The sequence below is a fragment of the Zootoca vivipara genome, chromosome 13 (assembly GCF_963506605.1).
Source record: "Zootoca vivipara chromosome 13, rZooViv1.1, whole genome shotgun sequence".
NCBI classification, from domain to species: domain Eukaryota; kingdom Metazoa; phylum Chordata; class Lepidosauria; order Squamata; family Lacertidae; genus Zootoca; species Zootoca vivipara.
The window spans coordinates 14,113,213-14,136,318 of NC_083288.1; the positions used below are offsets into that span (position 1 = coordinate 14,113,213).

The following is a 23,106-nucleotide window of genomic DNA, read 5'->3' on the forward strand; positions in this document are numbered from 1 at the left end:
AATAGTTTGTGTGCGGCAACTCTGTTAGACTACACCCTTCCACCTCTTTCCAATCTTCATTCCAGCAAAGTACCAACTGGGGTTGGAGGAGTCGCTTGGTTGGCACCGTTCCTGAACAACCAGGAATCAGAAATACTTGCTGACATAGGTGCCAACTACCTGGGGCCGTGGGGGCCTGAGCGCCCACAAAATTGCCCATGAAGGGGTTGGACACCCACAAATTTCGGTGCCAGGGCCATGCACGCTGCATGGCACCCACGGTCACAGGGCCAAGTTGGCACTCCTCCTTGCTGATCTACTTCAGATTAACCCAGAGATCTACTAGAGATCTGTGCATCTCTGGAGCAGAGGACAAATAGCATTATCATATTCTACACGAGGAAAACAGGGAGGAAGAAAAAGCTTCGCCACTATTATTATTATTGTTTATTATTCGGCTGCGTGTGTCCATTTCAGTGCATGAAAATAACAAAAATGTCCCGCAGACTGAGTACAGAACGGGGGGAGAGAGATGGAATGAACTTTGCCATTATTGTTATTATTCAGCTGCATGTATGTCGATTGCAGAGCATGCCAATATAAAAACGTACTGCATGATGGCTTTTGCTGAAAGGAAAAGAGAGAGAGACTGAAATCAACTGCGCGTGGTGGTAAATCCAAAACCCTGGCTTAGAAAGCGCAGCAACTTGATTTGATCAAAATCAACCCGGCTGCCTCTTCTGGCAGCTCCGCCCCGCTCCCCGCCTCTGCCCCCTCCTTTCTCTGCAACAGTTGCTCAGGCGCCGAAAGGGGCAGGCGGCGCCGAGCGGGTGACGTCACAGGCGGGGGCCTTCGGCAAGCCGGAAACCGGAAGCGCCGGTCTGGGACCGGGTGACGTGTTACAAGAGTGGGAACTGTGTGGGAGCCCAGTCAGCCGAGCGGCCGTCATGGAGGCGCTTTATCACCAGACCAACAAGTGCGTGTGCGGGGCGGGAGGTTGCAGTAGTAGTAGTAGTAGTAGTAGTAATAATAATAGTAGCCAGAGCATCTCGGGAGGTGGGGCGGAGGTGTTTCAATAAATGAGGGGAAACCGAGGGAGAGCCGTGGGCTGGAGGGAGGTTTCAGGGTGTGTGTGTGTGGGGGGGGAGTGGTAGCCATGGTAATGGGACGGAGGACAGTAATATTCCAACTCATATTCTGCATTTATATGCCCCCCGTTCGTATATGTGAATCGTAGCAACAGGCCTGCTGTACTAGGTCCGCACTGAGTGTTTATATCGAGGAGGAGGGGCTGAGTGGAAGGCCACGTAAGTAAAAAGTCCGTGGCAGTTTGAACAAAGTGTAACCTTGTTCTGTTGCCTGCCTACCTACCCACCAAAAGATATTTGCACAACGTCTCTGAATCATTCGCCCGACAGCGTTTGAATATGAAGCACATTGGGAGGAGGGTAGCCTTGGCGCTTTTGTCACGGATTCTCGGCCGAACAGCAAAGGCAGTGGTAGAAGTGTTTGATAAGTAGGGTGGGTGGGGGTGCGTCTGTTTGCACCACCAAAAAAGTTCTCCTGCTAGCAAAAGCTAGAGCGGCCAGTAGTTCTTCTTTGCAGCAGTTGGCCAGATGTAAGGATACAGAGCAGCATTCAAATGCACTGGAGTTTCACGCCCATCTGTCGCTCAAGAGGATTTGCTTCCTGTCATGAGATCTGCTGCATAGGCACTTGTTGCTGGAACTTGTAAAAAAAGTCTTGCCGCACTGCCGCAGCAAAAAATATAAACTGCCTCCACCGCGCAACCCTGAGCACTATGCCACCCTCTGTCTCTGTCGCACAGAGGTGCCAGAACACACCAAAGGTGTGCCGGAACTCAGTTCCAGTGAGTTCCGGCTGAAAAAAAGGCCTGGGTGTTATTATTCCCACCCCATTTTGTTACGTTTGTCTCACCATGCTGTTCCAAAGAGCCTTTGGGTCAGATGGAGTAAGCTTTAGCATAGTGCAGCTCATCATTGTAATCTTGTTCAGCAGCTAAAAGCCGCTGGGGAGGCCTCCAGTTTCAATTCAGAAATAAGAAGTTTTGAAAACACAGCCCTGCGGGGGTGGAGATTGTGAACAGCAGGATGGGGATAGATATTGGGGGCATATTGGGAGGGAAGCGCGGAGAGGAAAGCATAAGGATGGTGATTCTTTGTGTAGAGGTGGAGGCAGCATGGAGCTTGGGAAGGAGGCTGAGTAACCATGTTGGGAAGAAGGGAGGAAACATTCATTGATATGGGACACCAAAGGGTAACATCAGGTGGCAAGTACTGATGTTCACAAATAGGGACTACTTTGGAGCTGTTTCTGCCCGAAATCAGCACCATTGAATTGGTAGGTACACTTGGGGCTCTGGAGGGTAGAAGAAAAGGGAGATCACCACCTTAGTGACTCTCACGAAGGCTGCTGTTGGAAATCTTTCCTTCTCCCACCTACTATGAGAGACTTCATAACTGAGAAGGGCAGTAAGTAGTCCTGGTAGCAGGAGTCAGGTGATGGTTAACCATTGTTTACTGTATAATCTTATCCATGTCTACTCAGAGGTAAGTCTCATTGAGTTGTATGGGTCTTACACTTGGAGAAATGGTGATAAGAACTGTGCAGAGGGCTTCTCACTTGTATCTTGTTCATCCTTGTAACAACTCAAAGGTCATCCACTTGGATACTGGGCAACCGAGACTGAAACTAATAGAGTGATTCCTGAGCCATTAATATCTAAGACTGAGCTGTACTTTGATTACCCAGATTTGCATGTGTAGTTTAAACTACACAAGATCCAGACTCTGTTCTCTAGGCACTGGGTCACAGTGGATTCCCCCCTCCCCCCAGCCATAAACACATTCCTTTTGTATTGTGTATGGCTTTGAGTAGTAGCTGTCTTCTGACAAACTCAACTCTGGCCTGGGTGGAAGGGATGGCTTTCAGATTTTTGACATCCTGAGTGTTAAACGCAGTGCCTCATTAAAACTGACTCTTCTTTGCCATCACCCTTCTAATCCTAGAGTGATTCTTTGCCATAATGGGTTGCCAATATTTTTGAACCCATGGGCAAATTTGGAATCTTGTAAGAGTACCATGGGGACCACTTCTTTGGCTTCTCTTTCTTGCCCCAGACTGAGTAAGCACACACAGAACCTTTGCTCTTCCAAGGGGTCTGGATAAAAGCTGGAACCAGTGCAACTAACATGGCTCCTCTTGAATTTGCATGATATTTACAGCATCCTTCAAAATTCACCATTATATTAAAGCTTAAAGTGGTGCAACACACAGTATGAATACAGTGCTGGTGTTTGTCCACCACAGCCCCAAGGCATGGGATGTTAAAACCGACAACAAACCACAGAGTACATTTGTGGATACAACAGTCCCCTATCACTTGGTGGCGGTTTTCAGGGGAACTATTATGAGGATCTATAAGAATTCATGCATGTTGAATCCCTGTTGTATCATGGTGGTTATGCAATTTCAAGAGGATCTATTTTACTGGATCAAACATTTATGTGTGTGCACCTATAACAGCGAAACCAGATTCCTTCATCTGCCCCGGCTGCAATAAAACATGTCCCTCCCATGTTGGTCTGTACAGCCACAGCAGCTGCTGTATCTTTCCAACGGTTTGACTTCATCTCTGATGGTGCACTCTTCCATTGTCTATTGAGGCAGATGGCCGCCAGCAATATATGCCTCCTTCCTCTCTGTCTCCCATTCCTTTTCTCTCTTTGGTTACTTGCTTCTTGTTCCCTTTTACCCCACACACTTTATATTCTGTTAAGCTGCTGATCTGAGCTTGAAAAGTATATATCATGCTGAAAGAGGAAGTGGGAAAGAGCATTACTCTTCCAACTTCATCGTTTACTACTCTGTAGTTTTCGGTGGGTTGGGGGAGTTAACAACCCATGGCATTTCATGATGAAGTGGGGTGTTCAGGGGAAGACCTCAAGGGTGCCGTTATGCCCATGGGCACCATGTTGGCGAGTGCAGTTCAAGTCTACTTCTACAGTCTAGCACTTAACTTTGTAGCCAAGTCCTACATTCCTGCATCTTACACTGTTTAATCTTTAAAGCTTTAAAAACCACACACCTTGACAATCTGATGAAAAGAACATTACATGCCCTCATGGTGTTTTTCTTTTTTTAAAAATGTCCAGAGCTAGTCATGGACATACCAGTTTTGGCATGCGCTCAGATGTTGAGTTGGCATGTTCTTGAAAACCTTCCAAATGTTAAGCAAGGTTGTGGAGACTTAGAGATTGCTGAAACTGTTGTCATGCTTGTTTCATCACCTGGTGGAGCCTGTTTGTGTTGACTAAACTGAAAATGAGCTAGATATAGTTGAGGAAATCATAAAGAGTTGGACTGAAGACCATCTCGTTCAATTCTCTGTCCCAAACCAGCAGAAACTGACAGATCCAGGAGTAGCCAAGTGGGTGCCCTCCAGATGTTGACGTCATTGGACTCTCAGCACCCCTGACCATTGGCCATGCTGACTGGGGCTGATGGGAGTTGGCATCCAGCAACTGAGGCTTCCCCTGAACCAGTCCTTGATCCCGTCTAGGCTCCAGTGATACTCGGCTGAGATGATTTCCAAGAAGGTGCTTGCAAAGCAAATGGCTCTTTGTGTTGCAGCCTTTCTGTCTTGCTCATCAGGCTCTAGCACACCTGAGCTGCTTCTCTTTTGTCAGATGCTGAGTCTCATAATTCCCTCCCTTTTTTATTGACCCCATCTTTAGTCATTCTCTTGGTGTGCTCAAGTGATTTTTCTGCCATGCATCTGTTTCCAGGAGGTGCCCGTGGGGCAGAGCATTCTTCCCCTCCTTGCCCTACCTGATCTCCCACGTCCTGTTGCCTTTTCTTTGCCTCTGGCCTGATATCATCAGTCTGTTTCCAAAACAGGTTTTCTAGTTGGCAGGGCTGAGCCATTCCCACCATACCATTCCCAATCTTTGTTTTGGAGGAGATCCCGAAGAGAAGTGCCAGATAATCACAGCGAGACATCCCAGCTTTTAACTTTCTTGCTTATAAAAAGGTAAAGGGAACCCTGACCATTAGGTCCAGTCGTGACCGACTCTAGGGTTGCGCGCTCATCTTGCATTATTGGCCGAGGGAGCCGGCGTACAGCTTCCAGGTCATGTGGCCAGCATGACAAAGCCGCTTCTGGCGAACCAGAGCAGCACACGGAACCGCCGTTTACCTTCCCGCTGTAGCGGTCCCTATTTATCTACTTGCACTTTGACGTGCTTTCGAACTGCTAGGTTGGCAGGAGCTGGGACCGAGCAACGGGAGCTCACCCCGTCGCAGGGATTCGAACCACCAACCTTCTGATCAGCAAGCCCCTAGGCTCTGAGGCGTAACCCACAGCAAATGCAAGAGTGTTCATTCAGAATTTGGATGCTCCTTTAGCCAATGGAAAGAGATTTCTAGCCAACTTTGCATCTGGAAACATTCTACTGCCTTAAATACATTGAGGTTTCATTCATATAGCATATTTATTTGACTCACACATAGAAAAGAAGGTCAAAATAGGCTGTGTTAATTCTACATGCTACATAAATATTTCAGATATTTTTCCAATAGCCAAAATATGGTTGAACTAAAATATTCGGGGGGGGGGTGTCAATAAAACACATTGAATGTGTTTAAAATGTTAATTTCCAAGTCAGACTTTGAATTTGTTTGAAATTATCTTCAATTGAATTCTTGTAAATATATCTGAAGAAGTGTGCATGCTTACGAAAGCTCATACCAATGATAAACTTAGTTGGTCTCTAAGGTGCTATTGGAAGGAATTTTTTTATCTTGTAAATATATTAAGACAAGACAAGTCAAAGGAGTAAGATTCTGTTTAGATTTTAAGGGGGGGGCAGAATGATGGTATAGAATATGGTTAGCATATGAATTTCTCAGCATGCTTGTGCCCACAAATATAGATGCTTCCCCAAAGATAGTCACCTGAATGTAGCTAATTACAAATTTGATTTTAGGTTGGACTGGCATTGTAGCCTTTCCAATCAACTGATTTGACAGACATTTTATCAGTTTGTTACACTGCAACCTTAATTTTTGAAGCAGTGCATTTCTAAAAATGGAAATAAGTTCATGTGAACCCAGCATTGTCAGCAAGACTGTATAAATTTGTGGCCTTTAAAAAAACCCAACCCGTTCCCCCACACCCATGCCAGTCATTTCTGTCATAAGAAGAAGAGAAGTGCCATCTTTTGCAAATACAGTGGTACCTCGGTTTATGAACACAATTGGTTCTGGAAGTCTGTTCATAAACTGAAGCGTTCATAAACTGAAGCGAACTTTCCCATTGAAAGTAATGGAAAGTGGATTAATCCGTTCCAGACGGGTCCGCGGAGTACTCAACCTGAAGCGTACTTAACCCGAAGCATGGGTGTAATTGGTTCCGGAAGTCTGTTCATAAATTGAAGCGAACTTTCCCATTGAAAGTGATGGAAAGTGAATTAATCCGATCCAGATGGGTCCGCGGCATTCGTAAACTGAAAATTCGTAAACCGAGGTGTTCATAAACCGAGGTTCCACTGTATTCCCTCTCTGTTCACCTGGAGGCAGTTCTTACCACAAGTGATGAGGCAGATTGCTTTTTGTGTGTCTGCTTTTGCTTGTGTCCTTGTTGCCTTGTAAATATTTCAGAGAATACAGTGGAACCTTGGTTCTCGAGTGCCTTGGTACTTGAACATTTCGGCTCCCGGACGCCGAAAACCCAGACGTAAGTGTTTTTCGACCGTTTTTTCAGAAGCCGAATGTCCGATGCGGTTGTCGGCTAAGGTTTCCGGGTCGTCTGTGCCAATTGGAAGCCGCACCTTGGTTTTTGAACGTTTCGGAAGTCGAATGGACTTCCGGAACGGATTACATACGAGAACCAAGGTACCACTATATATTAGAAATGTTTAGGAAACATGTTCTGCAAAGTACAGTGGTGCCTCGCTTAACGAATGCCCTGCTTAACGAAATTTCTGCTTAACGAAAGGATTTTTCGAGCGGAGGTTGCCTCGCTAGACAAATCCGTTTTACGAAAAATTCATCTAGCGAATCGCGGTTTCCCATAGGAATGCATTGAAATTCAATTAATGCGTTCCTATGGGCAAAAAGAAATTCAAAAAAAAAAAATTCAATGCATTCCTATGGGATTCACTAGACAAATTTTTCGTTATAAGAAAAAACCCGTGGAACGAATTAAATTCGTCTAGCGAGGCACCACTGTATGAGATTACATACTGCCAGGATGGCCATCATAGTGCCTTGTGGCTGTGGACGTTGTTGGACTCCCATCAGCTCCAGCCCGCATTGTCGGGGATGATGGGAGTTGTAGTCCAGCAACATGTGGAGAATATCAGGTTGGTTACCCTTGATTTGCACAGTATTTTTACTTTGGCTTTTACTTCGATATTCTGATTGCTCTGAGCACTGATGATTCATTTCTGCTGTGTGTTTGCCTTCTTGAGAAATCCTCCTTTTCTGCCGGAAGCCTTGTGACTGACTAGAACTTTTCTTCTTTTCAACAGGCAGGTCCATGAGGTCCAATCATACATGGGCCGCCTCGAGACATCAGACAAGCAGTCAGTCCACTGTGAGTAATTAATGGAAGAGGATAACCTCACTGTTGGCTTGGCCAGTGCTCCCTGACCTGTGTTTCCAATATGTGCCCAAGTGGAACCATTAATATGTTTTGACCTTTAGGTGGTGCAATGGGTCTGTGCATATGGCTGTTAGCCAGAAGGTGGGAAGTTCAAGCCCACCCAGGGACAGCTGTGGGCAGGATTCCTGCATTGCAGGGGTTTGAAATAGATGACCCTCTGGGTCCCTTCAGACTTACAAGTCTCTGATTCCATTTTGCTGTACTGAGTGAAGGGTAGGATATGGGGAAAGCCATGGATGGTAGAGTTTTTATATTCTCATTAGCCCAGTGGTGTAAATTGCCTTCTCCACCTAGCTCCATGATGGGTGGTGCTAGGAACATGAGCACCTTCCGCTTTCTCTGGTAGAAATCTCCCATTTCACACAGCGTGGGCAGGGCAAGGCTTAACTAGCAAAGACTGGCAAGAAGGTATTGTGCTGGTTAAAACAGCGAGTGGCCACCTAGCCCTGATGTTTCTTACCTCCCCCCCCCCATCTCCTCTTTCAGTGGTGGAGAACGAAATCCAGGCGCGAATAGACAGGATCTTCAGCAACTTGGAACGGTTGGAAATCTTTTGTAACAAGGAGCCTCCTAGCAAGCGGCAGAATGCCAAGCTGTGAGTTACCTTAAACTACTTCTTGTGTCTTGGGACATATATTAGTGCAGCCTTCTGACCTGTCCTTGGGGCAAGTTGTGGTTGGGGTTGTTGTTATGGTACTGCATTGCTTGCTGCCTTCCATATGGGAGAGAAGGTGCAGGGCAATAAATTCATTATTATGAACAGATCAGGCTACGTGGCAGGCTTTTCTCTTTCTTGTGCCGGTGAATGTTTTCTTAATTGCACTGATTTCCAAAAGAACTTGAAGGCAGCTTACAATCGAGCTCTTAAGAAACCTGCTGATACAGGAAGCCTTTTGGGTGGTATGGGAAAGAGACTTGGGGGTCATAATTGCAGATCATAAGTGGCACAACACAGCCCTACAAACAATCTCTGCTCGTCTTCAAGAGGCTTCGCTTAAAATGATATTTCGCTGGCACTGGACTTGCCTAGCCAAAATAAACACTAGCATCTCTCATCTGTTCTGGAAAGGCTGCAGAGTGATAGGTTCATGTTTTCATGCTTGGTGGAGTTGCATGATAGCATGCTCCTTTTAGGAAAAGGTGTTTCACATGATTTCCAAAATTGCACAGCGATCCCTTCCACCCGATTCAGCTCTTGCCTTATTCTCATTAGACTCAAATGTAAACAATAGCCTTAAATGCAGAGATTTAGTGTGTGCTTTTTTCTATTATCAGAAGCCCGATTCACAATAGCCTGATATTGGAAACAACCCATAGAAATCCCCATTGAAATCTGGGTAAATAATATTTGGAATAACGTAGCTCTGAGTCTATCGTAATGCCTCACTCGCCACAGAAGGGTAATTAAAGGCACTTCAAAGACAGACACTTTTGGCAAGACTTGGCTTCCTTTCTTTTCCTTTATAAATAAGACAGAATATACTTTTATTCCACCCACAGTGCAAGAATCTCTGTGGAGACTATACTTGAATTCATAATGCATTAATAAATGTACAGTCGTACCTTGGATCCCAAACGCCTTGGTACTCCTGAACGCTGCAAACCCGGAAGTGAGTGTTCTGGTTTGCAAAGGTTCTTTGGATCCCGAACGTCTGACAGGGCTTCCACGGCTTCCGATTGGCTGCAGGAGCTTCCTGCAGCCAATCAAAAACCGTGCTTTGGTTTCTGAATGTTTTGGAAGTCGAACGGACCTCTGGAACAGATTCCGTTCGACTTCCAAGGTACGACTATATTGCTTGTGTACTGCACATGAAACTTAATAAGAATCTACCACCAGACAAGTTACTGTAGCTAGACGTTGTTCTTGTATTTATATGAAAATCAAAGCTCATGGCTTTCTTCCTCCTTTCCGTGACTTATCGTTCTCAGACGAGTCGACCAGCTGAAATACGACATCCAGCACCTGCAGACGGCGTTGAGGAACTTCCAGCACCGGCGTTACGCACGGGAGCAGCAAGAGAGGCAGCGGGAGGAGCTTCTGGCCCGAACATTCACCACTAACGTATGTCCTCCCGTAAAACCAGTGGATTTGTGCTAATATTCGCCTCCCTCCCATGTCCCAATGTTCTATCTAACAGCTGTCGTTCTCAAATGGGGTCTTTTTGGGTGGGAAGAAATCATGGGGTTTAGCACTAAGAAGATCAGTAACGATTCCCAAACTCACACGAGGCAACTTTCCCGCCACTGCCAATCTTCTCCTGTAATACATGGGGAGTTTTCTTAGTCTTTGAGGACACATGGAGCGGCAGCTCAACCCATCGGTGGTCCTCGGAATGCACAGGGATTTTGTAGCAGTCAGACCTATGTGGGAAAATGTAAGGACCGAATATTTGAACTTCACTGCTGTAGAATAATGCCAATTCTTTTTTAAAAACAAAAACATGGGCTTTTGTTGACACCCTTGTCCTTCTGGGTTCAGAGTGCCAAGGAAAGATAACCAAGATGCTTCCCTTCCCTCCTCCCCCTTTGCAGGATTCTGACACCACCATTCCGATCGATGAAACCTTGCAGCATAACGAGTCCCTCCAAAATGCTCACCGTGGCATGGACGATCTCATTGGCAGTGGGACCAGCATTCTGCAGGGCCTGAGGGATCAGAGAGTCACATTAAAGGTGGGCCTAGGATGGGACCTTCAGCTTTATATATATATATATATATATATATATATATATATATATATATATATATACATACATACATACATACATACATACATAGTATATGGGGAGTAGGTACCCACTTTTTCTTCTCCCCCCTCTTTTAATTCTGATAACTTCCCAAAATTCTGAAAAGTAAAACTCAAAAGCAGGGTCTCTTCATTCTCGCCCTCTATGTCTCTTCTCCAGCCTCTCCTCGGTCATCCTGTCACTCCTCTGTTTTTCAAAGCCCAGCTTCTGCCCCTTTTGAACCCGCCACTCGAGGCTTTCGGATACACCCAAATTCCACATTTTCCGAACGTAGCATTAATTCAGCCTGTCGGGGTTGCTTGTAGCTTTGTTGTGCACTGCTGCAAATTTGGACAGAGTTTTGCAAATTTGCTCCTGGATAAGAAGCTCTGAGTATCTGTCCAGGGATGGGGCAAACTGGGGGTGGGGTGGGGAAAATATTTTTGCATGCAGGGGGTCCCAGGTTCAGACCTTGGCTCTACCTGTTAAAAGGATCTGCCTGAGACCATGGGGAGAGCAGACAACAAAAGGCTAAGATGGATAATTCCTCTGTTCCTGGTATAAGGCAGCTTCTCGTGAATTAAAAGAGAACCTGAAGGTTGCCTATCCTACCCAAAACCTGTCGTGAATTAGGATCCTCCATGCCAGCGGTTCCTAAAAAGAGCGAGGCGATGTGCATATGAGGTTTTCCCCACCTTCCCGTTTCTCATTGGCCCACCGTTCCTTCACTCCACTGTTTGCCCTCCTCCTAGCTACTGCTGGCGCTGGTCTCCTTCCACCCTTCGACCAGTCATTCTGCCTCCTTGCATCTCCATCACTTTCTACCCTCAGGGTCTTCTTCCCATCTCTCTGCCCTGTTCTCTGAGCACCCCACTATCAATGGCACGCAGCTTCTGGGGTCCCTAAGCCACGCCGGGTGCTATTGTCTCCCCAGCCGCCACTCCCTGCTGTGCAGAGGTTAAGAGCTCAAGTGTCCTTGGTAGCCGCTGACGTAAATGCCATTTCCGAACCCCGTGCCTGTTTTTTATTCCAACCCCAGCCCTTTTCCTCTGGAAGAAGCAGGCTGGGTGTGGTAGGCTCGAGCCACCGGGCAACCCCTGAGATTCCTGCCAAGCTAGAGAAACCGCTTCCCTGTGCTGCCCTGGCCCCGCTTGGAACGCAGCTGTCCAAACACCCACTCCAGCAGTCTCTCGCCTCTTAAGGCGTTACAGGATGTGACCTTGCGGGCTTGAATGTTCATTTTGGAGTGATGTCATCCTGGAAATGAACTGTAGCCTTTTAGCATCCCGTTGGTAATCACATCGGATCAGATGAGCATGTAGACATGGGTCTCCCTAGATGGAAGCTCACAGGCTGAATATTTCCAGAGGGAAATGTGAAAGGCTCCTTTTCAGAATTCTGGGGTGAGAATTCTCATTCTTTGTGTAGCTGCATCTCAGTAGGCAGCACGGAGGTATCACAGCTGTAGCATTTCTTCTCTCTCCTCTCACTGTTGCCCTACACAACAAACACGCCTTTGCCGCTGTTCTTGGAGCCACTCCTGATTTTCCCATCACACCAATTGTGGCACTGCTCCAGGACAGATTCCCTGTGGAAAAGGAAGCATCAGGATTACATGACTGCAGCATAATTCTGGCTTCCTAAGGGAGGACCTCAGTGAAGTGAAAGCCTTCACCAAACACAATTTTAAAAGTGAAATACAGAGGTACCTCGGAATTCGAACAGCTCCGTTCTCGAATGTTTTGGTTCTCGAATGCCAAAAACCCCGGAAGTAAATGCTTCCGTTTTCGAATGTTTTTCAGAACCTGAACATGCGACGCGGCTTCAGCTGAGTGCAAGGAGCTCTTGCAACCAATGGGTTTTCGAACGTTTTGGAAGCCGAATGGGCTTCCGGAAAAGGTTACATTCAAGAACCGAGGTACCACTGTATATGGAATTTGGCCACCAAGTTTTCTTTCTTTTAAAAAAGGCATTATCCACTGCGGCGTATTGTTCCATATCCCCCTGGCCTACCCGTGATTTCTGACTCCTGATGAAGGGAGGGGCCGTATACCTTTATTTGTTTGTTACTGTGCTGATTCTGATTGGTGGAAGGCTGGTCCTCCTCCTGCTTCCTGGTCCTATCGGAGCACAGGTAAAACCTGCATGGAAAAGCAGATGGGTGATAGCCATGGGACAGGTTGTGCTTTCCTGATGAGAGCTGTGCCTCTCTAGCACTGACCTTCCAGCATATGGGCATGACCCACAACCCTGTTGCTACCCAGCCTAAGATGCTTTGTGTGAGCACTGGTACTGCCATTTTTTTAAAAAAACAACAACCAGTATGTCCATTTGTCTAAAACAGAGTGTCACCGGAAAGGAAACTGCTAAATCAAACAGAGGGTTCCACATTTCCCCTTCCCCCCCCCCAAAAAAAAAATTAAGTGTTGAAAGTATTGAGCAGCCGCATGGTTTTGGGATGGCATGCTAAACCTAACCAGATTCTGACAACAGAAGATCAGCAGGGGAATATGGAGGCGGAGGAAAGGAGATGGGAAGGTGGAGTGGGCCCTGCAATTCAGAGGGATTGTAGAAAGCAAGTCCTTGTTCTGTAAAAGCTCATTCTGCTTGGATGGCCACTTGTCATGGATGCTTTAGCTGAGATTCCTGCATTGCAGGAGGTTGGACTAGATTACCGTGTGGGGCCCTTCCAACTCTACAATTCTGTGATTCTCAGTAAACAACATCTGACACTGGAGGATGCCGAAGCCATTCAGAGAGTCTGCCTGTTTGTTTCCCTAACGTTGCCACTTCTCTCTCTTGCTCTCTCTCTCTCACCTTCAGGGCACCCAGAAGAAAATCCTGGATGTTGCAAACATGCTCGGCTTATCCAACACAGTCATGCGCCTCATTGAGAAACGTGCCTTTCAGGATAAGTACTTCATGATCGGAGGCATGATCGTGACCTGCGTGCTCATGTTCCTCATGGTGCAGTACCTGACGTGAGCGGCGAGAGAACTTCCCAGCGGACTGTGATGGACTGACTGCCTTTCTTCATAGACTCCCAGCGTAACGGCGAACCTCCTGCCTCCCGGACTGGTCACGTTCTCTCCTTACGGCATCGTGAGATGGCTCAGATTTAGCATACGTGGACTCAGGCGCTTGGTGCTGAAGGGGTGCTTACAAAGCCACACGGCGCCGAGATGCAGTGTAATTCTTCAGCCAGGTGGTTGGCTGTCTGTCTGTGCCCCACACAGGTTTAGCAGACATTGGCATGCGGTTGTCATGCACTGCTCACATGAGCGGTGCACATTCATGTGGTCACAGAACCCCCGTGCAATCGTGACGGAATCTATGAGAAAACTCCCAACGACTGGGCAGTCCGTGGAACTGCAGACCCTCTTGGTATTCTTATGAACCAGGTTACATATGTGAACGTTGTGGTCAGCTGAGCGGTTTTGATTTATTTTACCTTAATATAGTCCTAGGAGGCAAGGAGAGTATTTTCCTGCCATGGCTGAAACAAGTCGAAATCTTCATGGGCCAAAAAGATCTTCTTTTTCGGAAGCCGTGTGCCTGCCTCTTATTTAGAATAAGCAGATCACGAAGGCTAGACAGCAAGGTAACTAATTTTTGAACAATAGTAAAATATTCAGGGTAATGGTTGGCCGCAGTCACCCTGCGGAAGCTAGCTCTTGGTGCAAAAGTTTTGGGGCAGAACTGCCGGCTCAGTATGTAAGTTTCTACAGGGACATCCTGGCTGCCATTGGAAGTATAATATATTTGCAAAGATACTTGCAAAAGGCACTTATAAAAAAAGGTTTTATCACAATGGGGGCCACTGGGTCACTGCACAAATAATAGACTGTAGCAAGCACCCTGCACAACAGCAAAGGATATGAGATCCTCAGTTTTTAATTTTAAAAGTTTCTAGTCTTCATGGGTACAAGTGGAGGCTTACAAAGATGAAACCTGGCTTTAATGACTCTCGAGATTACAATGGCAATGCCATAAATTCCGTTGAACACGATTGACTGACTCACAGGCAAATGCATATAGCGCTGCATTGTAACCTGCCCCCATCTCAAAATATCTCATTTTATTTTTATTAAATTTACATACCACCCTATACCCAGGGGTCTCAGGGCAGTTCACAGAATAAAATCAAGATATAAAACCACAAAATACATCAGAAACAAAAACAACAACCCAATAGCTGCCCCCCCCAAAAAAACACATTTTAAAAGGGCATAGGATGAAAACCAGATCAACCAAAGGCCCGGTTAAAAAGGAACGTTTCTCATGAATCCTTTTGTTTGTGCAACAGGAAAAGGCAAAACCCGGAAGCTGGGCAGTAGTACCCTCTCTGCTTATATGTAGCTAGAGATAAACACGCAGAGATGTTACCCCTCGATGCAGCCAGGAAAGCAGGCTCTGTAAACTGCAGGAGACCTGAGGAAGGCTGTGCCATGTGCTCAGGTTTGAGGACACACACACACACACACCCCGAACAGTTGGCACGTTCTCTTCTGGTTGCAGATCCCCATACTTGCAGGCTGTGCTGCACATCCCCACTTAATCGCTGTGTTATCAGGGGTTGCAGCGTGGAGCGTTTTCCACCCCTGCCCAAACGCATTAGCACAAGAGCCGCTTTTTGCCTTGCGCTGAAATACACATTGTAGTGTCACGTAGGAGTCGCTATCTGGGCCCCGTTCCTTTATAATTCCGTATTTGATTCTTGCTCCATTCAAACTGATATCAACAGTGTTTGATTTGGTTCAAGCAGATTAAAAACGGCTCCAAAATAGCCAGGGTAAACATTCAACTTAGCTGCGGTTTCTTCACTCTACTCCCCCCCCCCCCCGGGCGTTCCTTGCCTACCCTTTTCCTCTTCAAACTGAAGTGCCTTTCCTTCCCTCTTTGGAAAATTGGGTGCTGTGTTTAAGAGGAGATCTATAGTTGAGCAGTTTTCTAGGCATCTGTAGATGTGCTGTTATGTCACTTTTTTTTTCTTTTTAAGGTAGAATTCCCAAGAGAGTTTGTGTATGGGTGTTTTTTGTTTAAATAAGTATTTAACTCTTTAGGTTTCAGGGAAATGCAGGAGGAACATCACGAGAGCAAATGAACAATTAGCACTAAATAATCAGAGTCCAGCAATCTGGCCTTTTCAGCTAGGATGCCAAACTTCCTAAACAAGAAAAGCAGAAGTCTCTCTTATTTGGAAGCACCTGGTTCCATCCATTCCTTCTTCCCCAACCCCTGGATACGTGCAACAGTGTAAAAGTGGCTGTTACAGTGATGTTATAGAGCAGGCATCCCCAAACTGCGGCCCTCCAGATGTTTTGGCCTACAACTCCCATGATCCCTAGCTAAGAGGACCAGTCATCAGGGATGATGGGAATTGTAGTCCAAAACATTTGGAGGGCTGAAGTTTGGGGGTGCCTGTTATAGAGCCATGGTTCCCAATTGGTGGTCCACGGACCCCAGGGGTTTCGCATACCCCCTGAGGGTAAGGGTCCGTGGCACCATTCACATGACAAAAACTACCACAGAGATATCAGCATTTTCAAAAGTAGGTGGTCCATGGCTTGGCTTTTGAAAAACGGGGGATCTACAGTACTTGGATAATTGGGAATCACTGTTCTAGTGTGTTCATGAACATTCACAGCGTTGAGAGTTATAATCCGGAGTGACTTCGTGCAGGTGCATCAAAACATGAGTGGAGCTGAAACCGACAAATGTTACTTAAAAAAAATTTTTTTTTCAAAGCCTTATGATGGGAAAGGAAGTGACTGGACTTCTAATCTGCACCCAGTGGAATTATGTGTGCCTGGAATGGGAACACAAAGTACAGCACCGTAACTCCCCTTTACTCCCCCTTTGCTCTCTTGATCCGCTTAATACAATCCACGGCTATGATGTTCCGTAGGCCCCAAGGTAGAGGTGCTACAGGAAATAGCCCTGCAAAGCACATGGTTACAGTTGGCTCAAGCGAGTGAGCCATTCCCTTCCACACTTCAGGCAATGGCAACCATCCACCCAAGTTGACTCGCAGGCAAGTGGCCAATATGACAGTCTTTCCAGCCAGTTATCCCAAGGAACGTGCTGGAGAGATGCTTCCTTGAGCTGGCGGGACCTGGCGTCTGGCCAGGTTTGAAATTCCAGCATATCCTTTAGTGGGTGTATCTGGTCCTGGCTTGCCCCTAATTATTCTGTAGGTACTGCAGGGATTTCTGGGAGCAAAGAGAAGCGATCCATAGGGCAAGTGGTTAATTATTTCCCTGTTTGGCTCTGTGCCGCCCGCCTTTCACGCTGTTGACGCCATGGAACCAGAGTTTATCGTGTGTAGTTTTAGGTTCAAGGGATTGAGAGCACAAAAGTGGGGGACACCCTTCTCTTTATGCTGGCTAAACACACTTGTGTTGGAGATAAAACTTCCCCGTGTTATCTTGTTTCCTCTTCAATCGACTTGCTGCCGCCGCACCAAAATATGTTTAAGGGCCCTGAAGTCTTTTTGCAAGCAAGGCTCACCCTCTAGTGGTGGTAAATGCGTTCTTCACCTTTTAAAAATGTTCAGGTTTTGCCCTCCCCACTTTCAAAGGAATTTTAAGCAAACAGTGTAGCCCAGGCACCCCCAAACTTCAGCCCTCCAGATGTTTTGGACTACAATTCCCATCTTCCCCAACCACTGGTTCTGTTAGCTAGGGATCATGGGAGTTGTATGTAGGCCAAAACATCTGGAGGGCCACAGTTTGGGGATGCCTGGTGTAGCCCCTATCCCATGGGTAGGCAAACTAAGGCCTGGGGGCCAGATCTGGCCCAATCGCCTTCTAAATTGGCCTGCAGACGGTCCAGGAATCTTGTATTTTTACATGAGTAGCATGTGTCCTTTTATTTAAACTGCATCTCTGGGTTATTTGTGGGGCCTGCCTGATGTTTTTACATGAGTAGAATGTGTACTTTTATTTAAAATTCATCTCTGGATGATTTATGGGGCATAGGAATTCGTCGTCGTCCCCCAAAAATAGTCCGGCCCCCCACAAGATCTGAAGGACAGTGGACCGGCCCCCTGCTGAAAAAGTTTGCTGACCCCTGCCCTATCCTTTAATTCAGTGATCCTCAACCCCCGGGCCACGGACCGGTACCAGTCCGTGGATCAAGTGGTACCGGGCCGCCCAAGGAACATTTAAATACAATTAAATTAAAATTATTAAATCAAAACAATCTAAATAAAATATAAACAATCAACGCCCCCCCCCCCTCAGCGGGCCGCGGTAAAATTATCAAACGTCGACTGGTCCGCGGCGATAAAAAGGTTGGGGAGCACTGCGTTTAATTCATCGGCAAATTATGCAAACTCCAGGCTCCTCTGGTGGTGAGCTGAAAACCTCTTCACCCGGTGACTGGCTTGTGTACTCCAGTACATGTACATGAATAACCTTTTTAAAAAGCTGTTGACAATACAAAATCCCTCCTTCAAAATCAGACAATGTTGGTGCCTTGGGCTGAGACACAGCCTCAGTGTTGTGGGTTGGAAGAGAGGGTTTGCCACACACACAGCCCCCCACTCCTCTCCTGCAACATCGCCCGCTTGAGCCAGGCAGCAGGCACTTGCTTTTGCAAACCAGGAAAGAAGAAAGAGCAGGCCTGCTGGCTATTATGATTGGCTACTAAGCCCAAAGCTCAAAAATGGTGTTTCATCAAACCTTACTGCAGGTCAGACCGCAGGTTGTCTCTGGTACAGAGAGTCCCAGACCCCGTCCAGCTTTTGAGGTCTCTAGCCATAATAAAAAGGAAAAGTAAGACACCTCCCTCCAAAAAAAAAGGTGAAACATAATTTGAACATTTATTTAAAAACGAATGCTCTTGGAGACTTTTTTTCTGTTTCATTGAGGCAAAATCTAGCTTTTGTGCCACTCCGCAGTCCACACTGCACCAAACCACATCTCTCACGTGCTTAAATTTGCCACTCTTAGCTGAGAGAGAGGGTGCCACATTTTGGCTGGCCCAATATGCACAACCCCAAGTTGGGTCTATATCTGAGCACCCCCCTCGGACCTTGAGGCCCAGGTCAAACAGCTCTCCTGCGGCCCCTCCCGATGTAGAAATATTTGGAAGATTGGTAGTAGGAACGGAAGAGATGTCATTACTGTGATGCAGAAGACCAAGGCAGTTTCCTCCTCCTCTTTTTTCTATTATCCTTTAAAGAGTTTCCATGGAAGCTTCAACCAACTACTTTAGCTTTGCATTTTACGAAGCTAACCAGCGGAGGCTGGTCCATTAGGGCATATGGAGCACTTCCCCACCAACCTCTGCCAGCCCACAACCCGCGCTGTCTTGCTTCCTCTCCTTCCTTAGTCTCAGTGTTGCCCTTGCAGAACTCAGCCGGGAAGAGGAAAGGGGCAAAGCTGGAATGAGCCTGCTCTGCCTGCCTGTGGCTCTGGCGCCACCTACTGTTGGGCTCCCTGGCTTCTTGCCAGTGCCAATGGACAAAAGCCACCATTGCTAACAACTGTTCACTGCAGAATGCGGTGTGTTTTGACTGGTGAGTCTCCAACTGAGGGCAAAGGATTGGGGCAGATCAATCCCTTTCTTGCATTTATGATTTGAGAGAGTTGCATCAGGGGTGACCTGGCAGGAGATCATCGGGTATAAAATGTAGCTGCACCTGTAAGCAGAGTTACCACTTTCCCTTGGTGTCGCCTCATAGCTTGGGGCATCCCTGGGGCTGACAATGTCAAAGAGCAGCTCTCCCTCCCTTCCTCCCCGTCCCCAGATTAAAGGAAATTGGCCCCACGTCTTTCTTCACTGGAAAGGCCTTGGGATGGGTGGATTAAATCGTTCAAAGCCAGGTGCGTTTAAAACAACTTTAAAAAATTCCTTCCAGTAGCACCTTAAGAGACCAACTAAGTTTGCCATTGGTATGAGCTTTCGTGTGCATGCACACTTTTTCAGATACTGTACCTGTATCTGAAGAAGTGTGCATGTGCACGAAAGCTCATACCAATGGCAAACTTAGTTGGTCTCTAAGGTGCTACTGGAAGGAATTTCTAAATTTTGTTTCGACTACGTCAGACCAACACGGCTACCTACCTGTAAAACAAACAACAGTTTATAGTAAAGATTTTCTTGTGCCACAAAACAAACAAACGGAAAAGTGCATCTTTCGTCTCTGCTTTCAGCTTATAGAGTCATTTCCCCCAGTTCATTTTCATGGAGTGAGAAACACTTTTGTCGAATTACTGTGTCGTGAAATGATGCATGTCTAAAAAGTGTGTCACCAACACGAAAAGTTTGGAAAGCTGTGCATTAGGGGGTCAAGAGCTTGGTTGGTTGCGGTGTGGCTTTTGTGTGTGTGGGGGGGGGGGTAGGTTGACTCTCAAGTTCTAAGTGGAATGTGTATACAGTGGTACCTTGGTACTTGAACACCTTGGCTCCTGAACAAATCGGATCCCGAACGCCACAAACCCGGAAGTAAGTGTTCTGGTTTGCAAATGTTTTTCAGAATCTGGACGTCCGACGCAGCTTCAGCAGCTTCCTGTTGAGTGCAGGAAGCTCCGGCAGCCAATCAGAAGCCTTGCCATGGTTTTCAAACCATTTCGGGAGTTGAACGGACTCCCAGAAAGCATTAAGTTCAAGAACCAAGGTACGACTGTATTAAAATACACAAGAGTTGTATGGCTGAGAAAAGCAGCCATATTCTAAATGCACATGTGCCATTCAGGACATCCATCCTGGAGTGCAGCTTGTCAAATGAGAAATGGCCTCGAGGGGCCTTGTTTTGTAGGACAACAACGACGATATATTTATACCTTGCCCATCTGGCTGGGTTTCCCTAGCCACCCTGGGCGCCTCCCAACAGAATATTAATAATAATGATAATAAAACGATAAAACATCCAACATTTGAAAAAAAATGGCTTCTCTTAGGACTTTGGTGCATTCAGTTTCTTGAAATGGCTAAAATGTAATCGTCTTGCCGGATCTGACCAATGGGTTCTTTTAGCAGCCAGGCATGTTGGCCGAACAATGAGAATCTCGCATGCGAGATGACTGCTGCTTGCTGTTTGCTCCCAACATATTGTTGCCAGAGGCTGCTGTCTGCGGATATGAAGGTTCTGCATGGGTATTGATAAGCCAGGACAGTTATCAGCATAAACCTGCTCCCTGCGAATTTGTTACGTACGGTTCTGGGATAAGACAGGTTCATTTCCTTGACTTTCCTGAAAAGCCCAGGAGAGGGCAGTAATGTGCTAGTTGTGTTGGCCCATGTTTGCTGCAAGAATATTTAGGAGGAGAGCTAATGAGTCTCCTGCTGCTGTGTTGGCCTCTTTGAGCAAGATTTTGTCCAGGGGTGACTCACAATTGTCATTCCCCGGATTAAGAAAATCCAGGTTTCTTTTTCTTTTTTACAGTTTCCCCATGAGCCCAGCGGGAACGGCTCCCTTGAGAATGAAAGAGAAAAAAGCCAAGTGATCAAACAATTGTCCTGAAATCAATAGTACGTGTGGCTCTTCATATGCCCCTGCCTTATACTGATTGGCGGCCCATGTAGACTTGTGGTGCACAGTCTCGGGCACAAATCAACCCCAGCTCTTCATTCTTTAAAGGAAAATGTTTGGGGTTGAACCTGGGACTTTGTACGAGCAAGGGGTGATATTTTACCACTGAGCTGTGGCTCTTCTATTTCATAAAATCCTAGAGTTGGAAGGGACCCCAGCGGTCATCTAGTCCAACCCCCTGCAAGGCAGGAATCTCAGCTCAAGCACCCATGACAGATGGCCACACAACCTCTGCTTAAAAACCTCCAAGGAAGGAGAGTGCACACCGCCGTTCCACTGCCGAACAGCTCCTACTGGATGACCACCAAGGCTTGTCTGAAACTTACATTTATCTTCAGGCTTGGGAGAGGGCCTCCGGAATTAAATGAGTGGAAAGTGGGGCCCTTTTCAGTGATTGCATCTTGCATCTGAGACGTTTGCTTGGCACCAAGTTTGATGGTACGTCAGCACTGGTTAAAGACTTAAAGAAAAGAAAAAAATCAGGCTTTCCAGCTTATTTCTTTCACAGGTTTTAGCTGAGTGTTCACACTTCCAGAGTTTTTAAGCTACATTTTTTTTTAGTATTCTTAGTTTGATTTTGATATTCGTTGTATTTTAGATGTAAACCATGCTAAGAATGTTAATGGAAGGGAAGGCACACATTCCCCCCCCCCCAAATAAGCAAGTTCTTTAGACTGAGTTTGCCTTGACCTGCTAAGAGAGCTTAGCAGTGTGATTCTGCTGTGAACGTCGCCTCTCCTCTTCCTCAGTAGTGGCAGCCGACATTCCTCACACAGCTTTCCTTGCTGTGAAACCAGAGTCAGGGCAGAGCCTTCAGAGCTGGCTGTGGCTCCTCCTAGGAGGCATATTGCCTTTCTTCAATGCAGTATATCTCTAAGGTTTGCCTACCATCCTCTAGATCAGGCATGTCCAACAGGTAGATCGTGATCTACTGGTAGATCACGGGGTGTTCCTGGTAGATCCTGGTTGATCTCTGCCCCCCCCAGCGATCTCGCAACGATCTTACAAGAAAGAAGATTCCACCTCAACATTAGGAAGAACTTCCTGGCAGTAAGAGCTGTTCGGTAGTGGAATTTGCTACCAAGGAGTCTGGTGGAGCCTCCTTCTTTGGAGGTCTTTAAGCAGAGGCTTGACAGCCATATGTCAAGAATGTTTTGATGGTGTTTCCTGCTTGGCAGGGGGTTGGACTGGATGGCCCTTGTGGTCTCTTCCAACTCTATGATTCTATTATTCTACTAGCTGACCCGGCCACGTGTTGCTGTTAGCCATATGTCAAGAATGCTTTGATGGTGTTTCCTGCTTGGCAGGGGGTTGGACTGGATGGCCCTCTATGTTTCTATGATTCCTTAGAAGAAGCAAAAAAAAAAAAAAAAAAAAAGCAAAACAACAACAACAACAACTTTGACTTTCTAAAAAAGCTCCACAACATTGCCGTTCTCCAAAAAGCTCCACAACATTGGCTTCCTACAAAAGCTAAACAACTCTTGCTTCCCAAGAAAGCTCAAAAACTTTGGGTAGATCACTGCTAGATTCTTTTTATGACAATGGGTAGATAACTGCCAGTTTTTTAATACTGTGAGTAGATCGCAGTCTATTGGGAGTTGGACGTCCCTGCTCTAGATCATTCGATGCTAGGTGGGGTTTTTTGGGTCTATGTGTAAAGTCCTGGTGTTCAGATAGATTTGCTGCAGCTTCCCTTTTAGTGGGTATTGTGAGCACTCCGATCAAAGATGATTGCAAAGGTAGGGCTGTAGAGATCTAGAACGACAGGCAATTAATGTTGGAAATAAATATTGCAACTTGCCAGTGGCCTCTTTTTCTGTGCTAAGGTCCCTCCAAAAAATATTATCTTGGCGAGTCGCAGCAGCAGAGGCAGCTTTTTTGAGTTGCTCCCAGGCCCTAGTGAAGCATGTACCCCTGTCATGGAAAATGATGTGATGTGATTCCCGTCGAACAGACCTCAAAGTCATCTCATCAACGTCACTGTCCTGCCATGGCTGCTGGGACTATAAATTCCAGTCCAATCCCCGGTGTGGAAAGATGGTCCATGAGGGCTGGCTAGCACCCCTCCCCCTCCTCTCTGCCCCCACAGAAAGTTTCTGGAAATCTGGGGTGGGACAGCAGGGTCTTTGTGAGCATTTGCTAGGAACACAGTCAAAGGCTCAGACTCTTC

General features: G+C 46.5%; 1 protein-coding gene across 7 annotated transcripts; it reads left to right on the forward strand.

Annotated features, from left to right (window-relative positions):
- The first annotated feature begins 857 nt into the window (after nt 1-857).
- Nucleotides 858-13,939, forward strand: GOSR2 (golgi SNAP receptor complex member 2). Of its 7 annotated transcripts, none has more exons than XM_060281092.1 (7): nt 858-955; nt 4,404-6,736; nt 7,533-7,597; nt 8,153-8,261; nt 9,596-9,728; nt 10,199-10,339; nt 13,217-13,939. In XM_060281092.1, the coding sequence occupies exons 3-7, from the start codon at nt 7,558-7,560 to the stop codon at nt 13,376-13,378; spliced, it is 585 nt and encodes a 194-aa protein (XP_060137075.1). In that variant the 5' UTR covers nt 858-955; nt 4,404-6,736; nt 7,533-7,557; the 3' UTR covers nt 13,379-13,939. The 7 variants fall into 7 exon arrangements, 6 of the variants coding, with proteins under 6 accessions (XP_060137075.1, XP_034991957.2, XP_034991960.2 ...); XR_009558436.1 differs by lacking the exon at nt 4,404-6,736 and adding an exon at nt 12,196-12,311 and having other exon boundaries at nt 863-955; nt 13,217-13,352; XM_060281093.1 differs by having other exon boundaries at nt 865-955; nt 4,401-6,736.
- Nucleotides 13,940-23,106: the final 9,167 nt, after the last annotated feature.

What these genes read in the sequence shown, in the direction of transcription:
- GOSR2 (XM_035136066.2), top strand. Translation starts at nt 927, where the DNA reads ATGGAGGCGCTTTATCACCAGACCAACAA. An exon ending in CCCGAACATTCACCACTAAC is followed by an intron (nt 9,729 to 10,198) that starts GTATGTCCTCCC and finishes CCCCCTTTGCAG; the next exon opens with GATTCTGACACCACCATTCC. An exon ending in ATCAGAGAGTCACATTAAAG is followed by an intron (nt 10,340 to 13,216) that starts GTGGGCCTAGGA and finishes TCTCACCTTCAG; the next exon opens with GGCACCCAGAAGAAAATCCT.